The following is a 14,720-nucleotide window of genomic DNA, read 5'->3' on the forward strand; positions in this document are numbered from 1 at the left end:
AGGGGGCACCTGGATTTGAACCAGAGACCTCTTGATCTGCAGTCAAATGCTCTACCCCTGAGCTATACCCCCACATTCTGGGCTTTTGCCTGCATAACACCACCCACTGGTTTATGAACTTTTCAATTAAACTGACAAGTAGACCCAATTCCACAATAGCAAAATGCAAACACAGCACAGCAGATTGCTTGACTGTAGCCACGTTTTTCCTTTAACTTGTCACGTTTCTGTATTTAATTCTTGAGCAGGGGAACCAGAGACCTCCCACACTCTGCAGATATCGTCAAAGAATGTTTCCAGCACCTTGTTCTCTCTGTGCCACAAAGAATAAAGGCAGCACTGACAGCAAAAGGGGATCCAACAAGGTACTAGGAAGGTGTACTTACTAGGGCACACCCACCAGATGATTGTATTTATATAGTACTTTTGTAAATCCACATCATGAAATGCTTTACAGAAGCTACAAAATAAAAACACGGATAGGTAAGACAACATTAGGTCCAATAAACTGTAATAAAAACAAAAAATTGCTTGAATTATATTAAAAGTAAAGCAAAATGAGGGGACTTTCCCATAAATATGTGTTTGAAGACATGACTGTAAAAGAAGTCACTTTGTGGGACATATTTATAGAACATTGTTAAACGTGCAAAAGTGTTTAATTAAAAGATTGAAGTTTGGATAGCTTGTTGTGCTGAGCGCAGCATCTTGAAACGTTTCGCCTTTGGTGTTGTTTTGTCTGATCTACAAGGTGTTTGAGTGGCTGCAGGGCTAAAACACTATTTAAAGTTCGAGGGAGACGCCATGTGTTTGAGTGACGTGGGATAAAGTCTGGATAAAATGAAGCTCACAACCTCAGTATGAATAGAGCCACTGTTGGTTCGGGATACGGAGACGATAAGAAGAACAGAATACGATCAACCTTTAAAGGATCCTTTTGGAGCCTGTTTGAGTTATCACACAGCTGAAATGTTCCTTCATGATTTGCTATCTGTGACATTTGCATAGCTGCAGGCATCACAGCTCATTTTACACCTTCAGGGGAGTTCGTGAGCTGCGCTTAATTTACCTAAAATACAGGAAATAGTTTCCAAAATGTAAGATCAAACTTTCAGTAGCCGTGAAGGAAACAGCACTGGTGCATAATGTCACACCCTGCTTCCCTTCAATCACCTGAAACCAACAGGAAGAGTTTTCTCAACTCACTGAGTCTAATGTGGCATGCAGGAACACACACACAGTTACCCAAGTTCAAAAGGTTCTTAGCAGCGAGTTTCCAAGTTTGGGGTTTCAAGACTGTCAAGTCAAGACAAATCAAAGCCCTGAATCATTTCACAAGCATCGCCTGCTTGTATAATGCGACTCGCTGCTCTATGCTATTTTAAATTGGCTGTTGCAAAGAAGTAGTCTGAGTGCAGTCACAGATCAGTGTTGATGAAGCTTTGATTTTGTCAGTCGCCTGTGAGCTTCAGAGAGGAGACACAAGCTTACTTCTCGGTCCTGGCTGCTGTCACATACATCTATAAAAGATGGACGCAATCACCTTGATGTAAACCATTGGTTTTGGAAACATGAGTGGCATCCTACCTCATGCATTAACTTCAGCTCTACCAGATAGTATTTTATTAGTGACATTAATGCTAGAATCTCACTCTGAAGAAAACAAACGCCACAGCAGGTCAAAATATTCATAAGATAATTAACAGAGATTATATGACCTCCTATGCTCCTAAATTTGAGCCTTTTGGATGAAATAAATTCACCCTTCTCTGCAGTTGTTGTGAAGGAGGAAATGGCCATAAACCAATGAAAGATAATCTTTTTTGCCATGCTTATTTCTACTAAAAGGTTGAAGGGGCCTTGTTTTTGGCGACAGTCTCAAGTGCACATTAGAAAAACTGCAATTCTTTGCTGGTTCCACACCAACTTTATTTTTCAGCCCCGTGGTTACCATGTGGATGCAATCTGCAACTTCTCCACTAGCTGCCACTAAAACCTACGCACTGCTGCTTCAAGGTGTCATTGCGCAACTTCTTCCTCTCCCCTCCATCAGCTCAGTTTTTAGATTAAAAAGTTATAAGGCATAATTTATTTTTCTTTTAATTGAAGTGCCACTTTGCTCTTGAGTGCTACACTATCATCACCTGTTCCAGGGGGAGTGTTTCATGAGCCCTGACAAAATACCTCATCCTTGCAACAAACAAACACTCAGGGGGCATCTGGATTTGAACCAGAGACCTATTGATCTGCAGTCAATTGCTCTACCACTGAGCTATACCCCCAGCTGCCTGAAGGCACTGAAAAACTTAGCATCAGGTTCGCAGTTTATTAACAGAAGGGTAAAGGTGATCACTCAACTTGATGGAAGTGTGCATCAAAAGCCCTCGCAACACATCCCATCATAGTTACAGTTGAATTAGCATAGAGACCTCCTACGCTGCAGTTAGACACCAAACCCTGAGCTATATCCCTCGTTCCCAGAACCCACCTGTACAAAAACTGCATGAAAAGTTAGGCCTAGTGCCCGTCACATCACCCACTGGTTTATGAACCTTTCAATTCAACTTATAGGCTGATCCAACAAATCCCAGTGAGAAACTTAGCAACACTGTAAGCTTACAAACAACTTGTCAATCAAAATGTAGATTTGCCCCAAGACGTACCCTCGTTCACCTGTTTTTTGAAGGTTTATCACACATTTTGAATCTAATGGGATTATTTATATAATTTACAAAATGATCACCATGCGATATTTAGTAAGACCTTCCACACATCCACTTTTCAGAACTTTTTATACCTTTTTATCTACTGTGTGTGTTTATTCTTGGTTTCTATCACTATCCGCCTCTGCCTTCACTGACAATGGGGCTCTTTCTTTTGCCAAGTACAGTTTCCATAGTTAGTCCAGGTAATCTACCATCCCCCACTCCATTTACCCGAGGAAAGCTACTGATAGCAGCTGGGAAAACAGCATCCTTGTCCTCTTTTTATTCTGCAGTGGAGGCTGAGCTTTCCTGCCAGTAACCAGTAAACACTCCAGTAAGCCAAGAAAAACACCCTAAGATCAAGAAAAACGTCCATAGATTTTCACTGTTACGCTTTAGAGGGGCGGTGACAAACTGGCTGCTGGGTCTTTTTATGCTGTAACATACAAAAACCCTTCAAATATGTATTTGTGTTCAGGCAGATGTGATAAGGGAACAACAACCATCGCACACATGCAAACAACAGCTCAGCATTATGTCACTGGCATGTCACGCTGCACAATTGTTTGTGTGTCTATTTTTTATGGTTTTTGCATTTTTACCAAAAGGAAAAACACGGAGCTCCATCAGCATAATCAGAGCGTGTGATAATAAACAGATTGAAGCCTCCGTTCAAAAGGCACCAGCTGCTGGGTCAGGACCAGATGGGAACCTTTTCATCTGAAAACATCCTGGGCTTGACTTCACCTTTACAAAGAGATGGCATAAATAAGGATTGGACATAAGCCCGGAACCAACGTGCAGCTGTTAGGCTGTGATGATTGTTATGTGTGTCAAATATTTAAAAGCATGATCGTGGATGTTGTTTTCCTTAATGTGGATGTGACGTGTTTAACCTAAAATGCTGAATGAGAAATAAGTAGGTTAACTTAACCACAGGTTCATAATGTGGACGTTAACTGGTAAAGTAGATCTTAGTAGAAAAAAAGCTGAACTTTACTGAATTTAGCAGATTTCTGTTACTTTAAAAAAAAAAAGCTTATATACTGTACATGGATCAAAATAAATTCAAATTTTACAAAAAATGTCTTGGTTTGTGTTTCATTTCTAGCAGAAAGTAAGCAAAGCAAGGAGACACTGGTGGGTTGGGTGTGTTGTAATGCCTACATATCTCTGTCCTAACTGCCTCACAAATTACGTCCACTGTAATACTCACACTTAGAACCTATTAAATTATCCCTGTTTTAGAGGAGAAAATACAAAAAGCACAATGATAAAAACCTTTTTAAGTTAGAACTGGAACAAGTCGACTTAGTGTGGAATCTGAAAATAAAATGAACTGAAAACTGTTAAAAAAGACGACTAGAAGTAAAAACTGATTAAAAGTACAAATCTGAAAATAAATCTGAGGATTCAGAGGTGGACTGGTTTGGTGACTCATGAAGCGCATCACTGGATTTTGTCACAGTGTGTTACGGTTTCAACATCCAACCAGACAAAATTATAAATGATTTTTATGTGTCACTACTTTGAATTAATTTCCCTGCAATAATCCTTAGAAACTTTCTGTCAGATAGAACTGTGAGCCCTCGGACTGGGATGGTTCATGGGTGAGGCGTTTCAGGCATGTCCACTCACGAGAGGTCTGGCCATCTTTTCTTAGATTGTTGCTCCCATGACTTAGACCTGGATAAATGAATGGATGAATGGATGGATAGACAGATGCATCAATAGAACCAATTTCTTTTTGCGCAGATGACTAATGACCTATCATTAAAAGGGAAAACATTTTTTCAGACGGCAGTGTTAAGCAAAGAAATGAGACACATAGGAACCACTTGGGAAGGTTCTGAACAGAGCCAGGAAGACGGTTTTCTGGATTTCAAGAAAACAATAAAAAGAAAACAAAGATGAGATGCAAGAGGACAGAAGCTTTTCTGTGCACACTGGTGTGTACTGAAATATATCAGCTGGCTCTTTCAAAAAGTTTGACAACTATCAAATTCATGAAGACACATCTTCTGTTTATCTTCAACTGTTTGTAACACAGTGAACTAACCAGTAATGCCATCCAAGTACAACAGAGTCCAGCCACTCTCACATGGCTCACATCTGCAGCCACTAGAAAAACTACCTTGAAGCAGCCTGTGTTAACATTTAGTCCTGGATGCTGGCATTTAAACCTTTACCGGTGGCTGTGTTTCTAATTACATGCATCAGCATTCTGCAGCACCTTAATCAGCATTTTAAATGAAACGCCAAGTTTCCATTGTTTCCTTTGACCAGTGTCACTCCAGCAGATTCCTGTTCATATTTATTGGACTTGGCAGTGACTTGGATCCTAATTTTGAGGCGTATTTCTTTTTTAATTGAGAGCTGCTGTCATGTGTTGGAGCAGTGCCACCACTTGTAAAAAAGAAAAATAAAACACAGAGGAGCAAAATGTATTGGGACCATCTGTGGGGAAGTGCTCATTCATGTAATTCACACAGTGACACTGGCTAGCTCAGCACAGGTTTATGTACAGTTACCAGAGCTGTTTTAAGTATGCGCTAACTTTAGACAATAACACATTTGTGGAAAGTACGGAGAGAATGAAATAACAGACCTGCTGGAGATCAGGAACACTCTTCTTTCAAACACAATAAAAATATATGGAGCGTGATCAAAACGCAGTAGATCTGAGGTTCAGCTACAAACTCTCAGATGCCTGCCTGAGGCAAAAATTATCTCATTGGTTTGGTTCTGTCGTAATAGATGGAGACAAATATGCAGCTTTTGAAGTCCAAGTAAACTGGCAAACTTTTAAAAATAGAATAAGTTAAAGCACCAGCGACACCGAACTATAAAAACAATGGTTTTTCTTTGTGTTTGGGCTTATGGCCTCAATCGGGGCTGAAATGTTTCGGTCAAGAAGTGAAGTTGTTCTTTATATTAAAAGCACCACAGGAGCTTTAAGTTGTCCAGATCTTATCCTCTTCTCCATGCAGACATGATGGTTTCTTTAACCTTCCTCCATCTCGGTCGTTTGCTTCATGGAATCCTGTTTAAGGGCTACTGGGCTAAAATGAGCCAGTAGGAAAGCTGATCCACTGCTTATATCTGGGAAACCATACATCATTCTAGTCACTTAAATCTAAATTTAATAACCATCTTTCTTTTCCTTTTCAATTTTCATCTTTCTGTGGATGGCAGAACTTAATAGATAACATATTTTTCAGTTTTTGCCTATCAAAGCATTTCTTGGCACCACAGATTTTATCAGTTCCATGTCAAAAGCTTGTTATCTCCGACCATGGCTTTATATCACATGCTGATGAAGTGCCAGTGAGTAAAAACATGTGACCGTATTAGCAAAAGTTGAGCTCCGGTTTGCAGCGTAAGCACTTTTTCTAAATAAGTGGTTGTGGGGAGAAAAGAGCCCATCTTACTCTAAGACATCAATTTGTACCCTTGAAATTCATGTTTCAACACAGCCTTTCATTACTTCTATTCAGTTTAATGTTTCCCCCCAAGTTTTTAGTCATTTTGAAAAGCATTTTGCAGGCACATGTGACAGGCTGGTGGTTATATTATTTACTAGAAAGCCTGGGAGTCAAAAATATTTCCAGCATTTTATGCCTTGCTGGTATTTACGGTCATGTGAAGAAAGAAATTTTCACAGGAAAGCATTCCTACAAAAACGTAGGACAGTATCAGCCATTTGGAGCTAATCAAACACACCTGACTAATTGAAGTTTCACTACCTCTAAAAAGTAAACATTTAGACAGTTTTTGATTGTCTGAAGCTTTCCAGTCTATGTTACAACAACACCACAATCTTCCCAGAAGTGGACGTCCCAGCAAATTCACCCCAAGATCAGACCGCACTCAGAGAAACTGCAGAAAACCCAACAGCTACATCCCAGACTCTACAGGCCTCAGTTTGCATGTTAAATATTAAACTTTGTGATAGTGCAAAAAGAAAAAGACTGAATTTTTTGGAAGAGTTGTTAGAAGAAAGGCTCTTCTCACTAAACAGACCACGGCAGCGCACCTTAGGTTTGCAAAATTGCATCTAAATAAATGTCTTGATCTGTGCTCAATCATCCAGGTAAGTAAATCCTAAAAGGTTGATTCTGTTCATCTGGACCAAAAGCACCACATACTGTGTCCCAATTACATTTGCACACAATTTACAGTACTTATATGCTTTGTTTAGTGAAGACCAAACACAGCATATAAGCACAAACACCTCATACCAACTGTCAAGCTGTAGTGGAGGTGTGAGGATCGGACAGCTTGAGTCTAATCTCGTCTGGATACCAAAGTGTTCTGTAGACAAATGCGAGGCTGTCCGACAGTTAAAGCCTGGCTAAAACTGGGTAATGCAACAGAGCAATGATCCCAAGCACAGCAGCAAATCTACAACATAATGGCTGAAAAGGAAAAGAAGAAGATGTTGCAAAGGCACAATCAAGGTTTTGGCAGGACCTTAAGAGAGCTGTGAATAAATGAATGTGTGGAAACTTCAATGAACTGAAGCAGCAAAGAATAGTGGGCCAAAATTCCTCCTCAGTGATGTGAGAGAACGATAAAATATTTACTTCAAGTTTTTACTGCTGAACTTGGTTCTACAAACTCCTGGGATTCACAATGTTTATCGCCGGACTGCATAGAGTGCGTAAAATACAAATTTATTTTGTAAAATAACTGGACTTTTGGGTGTCCCCTGAAAGTTTGTGATGCTCAAAAGAATAAAGGTTTCTTACATTGAAAGACTTCGGTGTTATTCATTATAGGATTTGAAATTTCAAATGTTTGTTTTTAATCATAATAAATGTTACAGTTTAATTAATTAAACTGTCAGTTACAGTTTAATTTGTCACCGTGGACAAAAACAACCGTGTCGTGCTGTGGTTCTCTCTATATATACTCTCATCAGCCCAGTGCAAGCTTTAAATCAGCCTGTTTACGTAATTCATCTGCATGCAGTAACATTAATTACAGTCTCCTGTCCAGAAATGAGTAGTGTTACTTTCTTACAGAGCCTTTCCTTTTTCTCTGTCATTACACTTGCAGATAACAGGCCTGATGTGGTGCAGGGCTTGCAGTTCCCTGTCAGCCAATCAGATTTTATTGAAACCCTTTTACACGTTCAAATAGCCTTCAGAAACCTGACAGTCATTACACAGAAAGGCACTGCTAAATTCTTTACCGCTATTAGTGGTTATAATTACAGAAGTGTTCTCACACCGGCTCACAAAGAGGTTTTCCTCACGAAGGGAGTATTTTTGCGTCAACACACACACTCACACACTCCTTGAATTGCTATAAAAACTTCACCTCACTCATACTCCTCCCTAAGAGGTCAAGTATTATCATACTAAGTGTCCTTTCATCAAACTCTATTGGGCAAATATTAGCAGTACTGGAAAGTAACAAAGTACAACAAGTACAAGCTAAATTGTGCAACTAAAATACTTCGATTTCCATCCATCCATTCACAGCTTATCCAATTCATGGCTGCAGGGGGCTGGAGCCACAGCTGTCACAGGTGTCACAGGGCTGCCCTAGACAGGGGTCACTGTAACTTCAGTTACTAATTACTTTACAAATTCAGATTACTCATACAAAATTCTATTAATGGATTTAATAGGATTAATCTATCAGTGTTATATTTAATGCTGTAATGTAGTAATGAACAATGTATTAATGATGGGTCAACTATGACACCACAAGGAGAGAAAACCACATGCAAGCACGCTTTTTATGTAAATTGTTAGCTAGAGCTTTACTGCTAGCTACATTAAAGTGAAGCACGCATGAATTTAATTAGTTTGCATTTATGAAACAAAACTGTTTTGGAATAAAGTTTGCAGTCAATGAAATTGACCATCTTCACCATCTACACTGCAGACTTCTCCCACAATTCCACCCAGTGCTTCCTGCAGAAGTTCTCTGATGACTCTGCAATAGTCGGCCTCATCACTGATGGGGACGACAAGGAGTACAGAGGTCTGACCCAAGACTTTGTGGACTGGTGCCAGCTGAACTACCTCCAGATCAACGCCCGGTAAAACCAAGGAGCTGGTGGTAGACTTCCGCAGGCACAAGCATTCTCCACTGCAACCACTGAACATCCAAGGTATGGACATTGAGGCTGTGGACAGCTACAGGTACCTTGGTGTTCATCTGAACAATAGACTGGACTGGACTCATAACTCAGACGCCCTCTACAGGAAAGGGCAGAGCAGGCTGTACCTGCTGCGGAGACTCAGGTCGTTTGGAGTGGAGGGCCCACTCCTGAAGAAATTCTATGACTCTGTTGTGGCTTCTGCTATCTTTTATGGCGTGGTCTGCTGGGGCGGCAGCATCTCTGCTGGGGACAGGAAGAGACTGAACAGGGTGATCCGAAGGGCCAGCTCTGTTCTAGGATGCCCTCTGGACCCAGTGGAGGTGGTGAGTGACAGGAGAATGGCGGCTAAGCTGTCATCCCTGATGGACAACGTCTCCCACCCATGCAGCAGACTGTGACAGCACTGAGCAGCTCCTTCAGTGGGAGACTGCGGCACCCACGGTGTGGGACGGAGAGATTTCGCAGGTCTTTCCTCCCCACTGCTGTCAGACTCCATAATAAAGACTTTAACTGATCAAGCACACACATCCATACATATGCAATAATACTAAGTGCAATAATCCTTTCTGTCATCATTGTATTTTTACTCAGTTGTATATAGTATTTGTATTTGTATTCTATTTTTATCTTATTGTATATTTATTTTATTTTATTCTACTGTATATAGTATTTTATTTTATTCAATTCTGTACAGTTGTGTACTGTATTTATTCTTATTGTATTCTAATTTTTGCTACATAACTTTTGCACTGTCCACTTCCTGCTGTGACAAAACAAATTTCCCACGTGTGGGACTAATAAAGGTTATCTTATCTTATCTTATCTTATCTTAAATTGATGTTTTTTGACCTGCCTATATGATATTATTTGGCTATTAAGTTGTTCAATTACACACACACACACACACACACACACACACACACACACACACACACACACACACACACACACACACACACACACACACAAACAGGGCTCTTATTACAATAAACACATCATTTCATATTAGTTGTCACAAAATTGCATTAAAATGCTCCAAAGCGGGCGACGTGGCAGTCTAGAGGTTGGGTTTGTACCTCCTCCCTGTGTTCACTCGCCCAGTCCAACTACATGCATGTTGGGTTAATTGGCCATTCGTAGCTGGTCATATGTTTGTCTTTCTCAATGTGTTAGCGCTGTGACAGACAGGTGACCCGCCTCTTGCCCCATGGCAGCCAGGATAGACTGCAGCAGTGTTCACAACCTTGAAACAGTGGACAGAAAACCAGCTCAAATAATCAGAGGTGTGTAAAAGCAGACATCTATCAGTTATATCTTTTGGCACACCAGTCAATCAAAGGAGGCCTGTCCTTATTCATACACAACTTTAAGCTTTATTACAATTAAAATGACTCAGTTATATATGTTTACAGACTCTACACTGAATCCAGTGGAATCTCTGGATAACCTCTCTTCCTTGGGGTACATCACTCATCTATAAAGGTCATATAGGTCCAGTGTTATCACTTACAAGTCTACTTTTAGACATGTTACGCTTTAATAGAGTATTAAAAACCATGTACAGACACAAAGTTTTCATTTGTTTAGTTAAATGTTACAAACTTTGAGGTCCAGTCCTCACCAGTGACCCACTAAACCCACCTGAAGCTTCTAGAGTTCTGGCTGGACCCCTTCCAGGTGTTTGTAGCTAATGTAGTAATAACGTTTCCATGACATGACAGTCAGAGGTGAGATTGGCAGCAGTTCCACTGCAGCCACTTCCAACAATAAGGGAATTTTGTGAAAGTAAGGACACCCTGATTTACAGGTTTTAAATCTTTAGTAATAACACTTATTGGAAATGAACTCAGAGTCTTATTTCTTAATGATGCACTCAGAATTATGTCATTGTATAAGTGCTTACCCTAACCTAACACAATAATGTGCTGGCACAATCACCCATAATGTTACCAAGAAAAGGGGGTTTGGTGTCAGGCAACACAAAAAGTTTAAATCACACCTGCTTTGCATGTGATACCATTACATTCCATCAGAAGGCCAAACACAATCCTAAAACTCTGATGTTTTATGATATTCTTATTACAACATGCTGATGTCAGCCTTTTTTTTATTACAATGCGATGATATCAACAGTTTTTATAGATTATTAGTGCTGATGTCAGGATTGGTACTACGGAAATCTAGTAGTGTATTAATCTTTGTGTGTTATTGTGAATTCATACATTTATGTGTTGAAAAATCAGATTCTACAGATCTCAAACAAAGAAAATGCTTACGTCGCCCAATGACATCAACATAATCTATTGCGTTACATTTAGGGCATCATCCAATGGAAACTAAAGCTTTTTCCTAATTCACCTGACCCTGACCTTTGACCTGTGACACTGAAGAATTACATATTGAAATGTTTTTATTTTATTATCTTTGCACATATGGTCGGAGCCAAATTGGCTGAAAACTTTGGTTCTATAAGCTGTAACGTAAATGAGGTTTGAAGATACATTCATGCATTGTGTGAATTTGCCAACTTTATGGCGCCAGTGTGATCTTGTAGGTCTTTTTTTTTTTTTTTAATAAAAAGTGTGCTGTACAGTTTTCTCCATATGGTATATGACTCAATAGTATACTGATGTGAAGTTTGAGGATAATGTTTAAAAAGTGGGATTATTAATTTTCACATTTGCTGTAGATCACTTTGACTTTGACCTTGAACATATTTTCAGGAAGAATAAATCAGCTCTGGCTGTTTTTGGTTTTTACCATCACACAGAATTTAAAAATGATATCTTGAAAAGTGTTAACTGCGAACAAACAAACAGACAGACAGAGCCGATTACATGCTACCTGCGTGATTATGGAAATTAAGTTTTAAAAAAAATTCTCCCACTCACTCTTATTTCATCTTGTTTTCAGAATAATCGCATTGCATTTTTTCTAAAAGTACTGAATAGTTCCGCTGTACATGTGTTTGAGTTTATAGTTCATGCACTTTCCCCACTTAAACTTAATCCTGGGTTAAACTTAATCTTGTCTCTGAAATAAATAAATAAAAAATAACAGGTGGGTGAAAATCCCAAAGCCATCAACATCATCTGTTTTGCGTTGACAGGCGTGGCAGTGAAAGGGTTACGAGTCACATGGTAGCGGGTGGTATTATCAGCCCGGGGCTGTAGAAAAAAGAAGAAGAAAAAAAAGAAAGTCTATCTGGAGAAAAAAAACTGAGAACAAAGAAATCTGTCTATATAAGTTGCCCCAGATCCTGCAGCGGTGTGACTCCGGGCTCTGCACTGCGCAAAACAGCTCTCCTGTGCACCACCACCACGGCTCCGATGGCTGCAATGATGCGGACTTCTCTGGTCGTGTGCTGCTGTGTTTTTGCGCTGCAGTACTTACAGGTCATGCTTTGTCTTCCAGCGCGGGGGTCCAGCAGGTACAAAGAGGCACCGGTGAGTTGGAGCACGCCTGTTTTTTCCCCATTTTTGTAACTTGTCGCCGAGTCGAAGCATCCGTGCTTTTGCAGAAGTTTGTAAACTTTGAATGAGTGGTTCAGCTCTGACACTGTTGCACGTATCAAACATGACTTGTTGCTTTTCATTTTGAAGGACTGTGCAGTGTTTGCTTTCTTCATTCTTTCTGCTGCTACAATCGGCCCCAACGCCCCCTAAAACACACACGGACACATGTGCACACAGTCGTGCACAATAGCCCGCTTTACCGTGCAGACTTTAGAGTCTGCTCCAGAATAAACACGCTATTAATTGTTGCATAAAAACGGCTTGACTTGAAATTACTTCCAGGTTTTCTTACGTGTTTCTCCAGCTGCAAAAGTGCTCGCACGTGCACGCGCGTGGCTTTCAATCATCACGACCAATGACCTTTGTGTTGTAATTAAGAAAATGGCTATTTTAGGGGCGCACAGCAGTTGACCTGTCACTGTAATTAGCCCGAGAGCTGCTCTTACTTTGAAGAAATTACTATCATCACTGTTTACTTTTTGTCTGCTCAGCAGCAGCATCCACGAGCGTGACTGCAGCCAAACCTGACGTCTTCTGCATTGCATGCACGCAGGGTGACAGCAGAGTGTTTTGGTTTTGACTCAGATGTAATGAGGATCTGATGGTTTGGGAGGAGGGAGAGAGAAAATAAAGGTTGCAGGGTTCCTGCAGTCTGTCTGCAGGGCAGGAAGCTGTAATAACAGCTCTTAAAGGCATTTTGTCAACAACACCATAAAAGTGAGGGGTCCTCCATATGGCCCCGGCATGATGGCGTCTTTCTGTCATTGTCATGTGCTGTGGTGGCTTTTCTAATTTAGCAGTTGTTTGGTCTGTTGCCATTATGGGGGACTTGACCACATGCTGCAGTGTTGTTTAATGTAACTATTTATTCTAGCATTGTAATTTAAGATTCAGCTATGTTTACTACTCCTTTAATCCGTGTTTTTATTTACACGGCTCCTCCTGCATCACGTGACTCCTTTCTAGATTATTTAACTGTTATTTACTCAGTGAAGGCCTGTTTAACACGGATGCTTGTTCTAAGGAATGTACTGTTTATAGGTATACAGCAAAAACGCATTTTATCAAAACAATCTGGCAGCTCGCATATGCAGTTACAGAGAAGAACGTAATCCTTACCCGGAATAATGATTACATTCTGCTGATTACAAGTTAACAAGAATTTTTTAACCTATTTTCAGATGTGTAGAGTAAATAATGTGCATTATGTTTTACACACAGTGCAATTTGGACAAAAGTTGCACAGCACAAGATGTAAAGATTTCCTGACAAGAGATTTCCAGAGAAATAAGAATACTTTAAGGCAAGTGTATCTGTCAGCTGGGAAATAACAACCAATTGTTTCATGAGAAATGCAATGGCGAGTTTTGAACTTTAAAGCAGGGAAAGCTATTCCTGTAAAGGTCTTAATCCAAGCTAACACCAGGTCCTTGATCAGGTGAGAACATGCCAGGACTGGTCTACCATAACAGCAAGCTAGTTTGGTAGCAGGTTCATACACTTTGTTGTACGAGTCTTCAGGACTCGTGCCAGTGACTGCTGCCCTGGCATGATTTACTGGTATGGTTGGAATACAGCATTTATAAATATGTTGTCATTGGTTTCCAATTGCCTGTAACTCCGACTGAGCTCTTGATAACTACACTGGTAGCACGTCCTCTCCCTAATATTTATCCTGGAATGAGGGCCTTTTATTTATTACCAGGAAGTGATATTTTTCAGGCACGCACAACATAAACAGATTTCACTCATATCTGTTATGTGTAGTTATTTAAGAATTAAATAAATGAAATTATATGACAATGCAGCTTAAAAATAATGTTTTATTTTTACAACAAGATTACCCATTAACACTCTGCCTGACTCGGCTTAGGGCAGCTGGTTACTGTGTTTGTGCTAGTCCAAACACAGGGAAGTTGCAGAGTGCCCTCTGGTGGACAAACTATGCAACATCAGCTCATTATATGTTTGAATGGTGTTTCTCCCGGCTCTTTTTTTTTTTTACATAAAACTTTCCTTTTTCAGCTGTCACAAATACTAACAGCGATATCAGCAAATACCATCAGCAAGTAAAGAGTAGGGTCCAATTCTTCATCGATTTCTATACAGTCTGAGTACTTTTTGCAACGAGCAGACAGAATACGTTCATTGCTACACAACTGGAAACTAGTCTAAACAGTCATATAATCTTTAAGCATTTTCAACATTCAATATTTTAAGTTAAAGCAAGAAGTAACTTTCTAATGGCTGTTTAGGGTGCAGCAAAAATCAAGAATTCAAGTGAAAAATTAAGATAACATGAATCTGCTTACAATAATAGAAGATACCCAGTATTTCTTTTCTAGTTTTCTTAATAGTAAACAAGATTTTTTATTTAAGCAG

The 14,720-nt window shown here is 39.9% G+C and overlaps 1 protein-coding gene and 2 non-coding genes across 3 annotated transcripts in view; 1 reads left to right on the plus strand and 2 right to left on the minus strand.

Moving 5' to 3' along the window:
- Positions 1-72, minus strand: trnac-gca (transfer RNA cysteine (anticodon GCA)). The gene has a single exon. It is a non-coding gene; the product is annotated as a tRNA-Cys (tRNA).
- A 2,138-nt stretch (positions 73-2,210) lies between these two features.
- Positions 2,211-2,282, minus strand: trnac-gca (transfer RNA cysteine (anticodon GCA)). Its single transcript has one exon. It is a non-coding gene; the product is annotated as a tRNA-Cys (tRNA).
- A 9,670-nt stretch (positions 2,283-11,952) lies between these two features.
- Positions 11,953-14,720, plus strand: part of LOC146658012 (stromelysin-3-like) — a 35,004-nt gene continuing 32,236 nt past the window's right edge. Inside the window, exon 1 of the mRNA XM_085426402.1 lies at positions 11,953-12,269. Within this exon, the coding sequence (XP_085282528.1) occupies positions 12,153-12,269 (117 nt within the window). The 5' untranslated portion in view covers positions 11,953-12,152. The remainder of the gene's footprint in view (positions 12,270-14,720) is intronic.

Source organism: Rhamphochromis longiceps, linkage group LG12, assembly GCF_057381845.1.
Source record: "Rhamphochromis longiceps isolate RC_006_pf linkage group LG12, R_longiceps_female_GT1.1, whole genome shotgun sequence".
In the NCBI taxonomy this organism is placed as follows: domain Eukaryota; kingdom Metazoa; phylum Chordata; class Actinopteri; order Cichliformes; family Cichlidae; genus Rhamphochromis; species Rhamphochromis longiceps.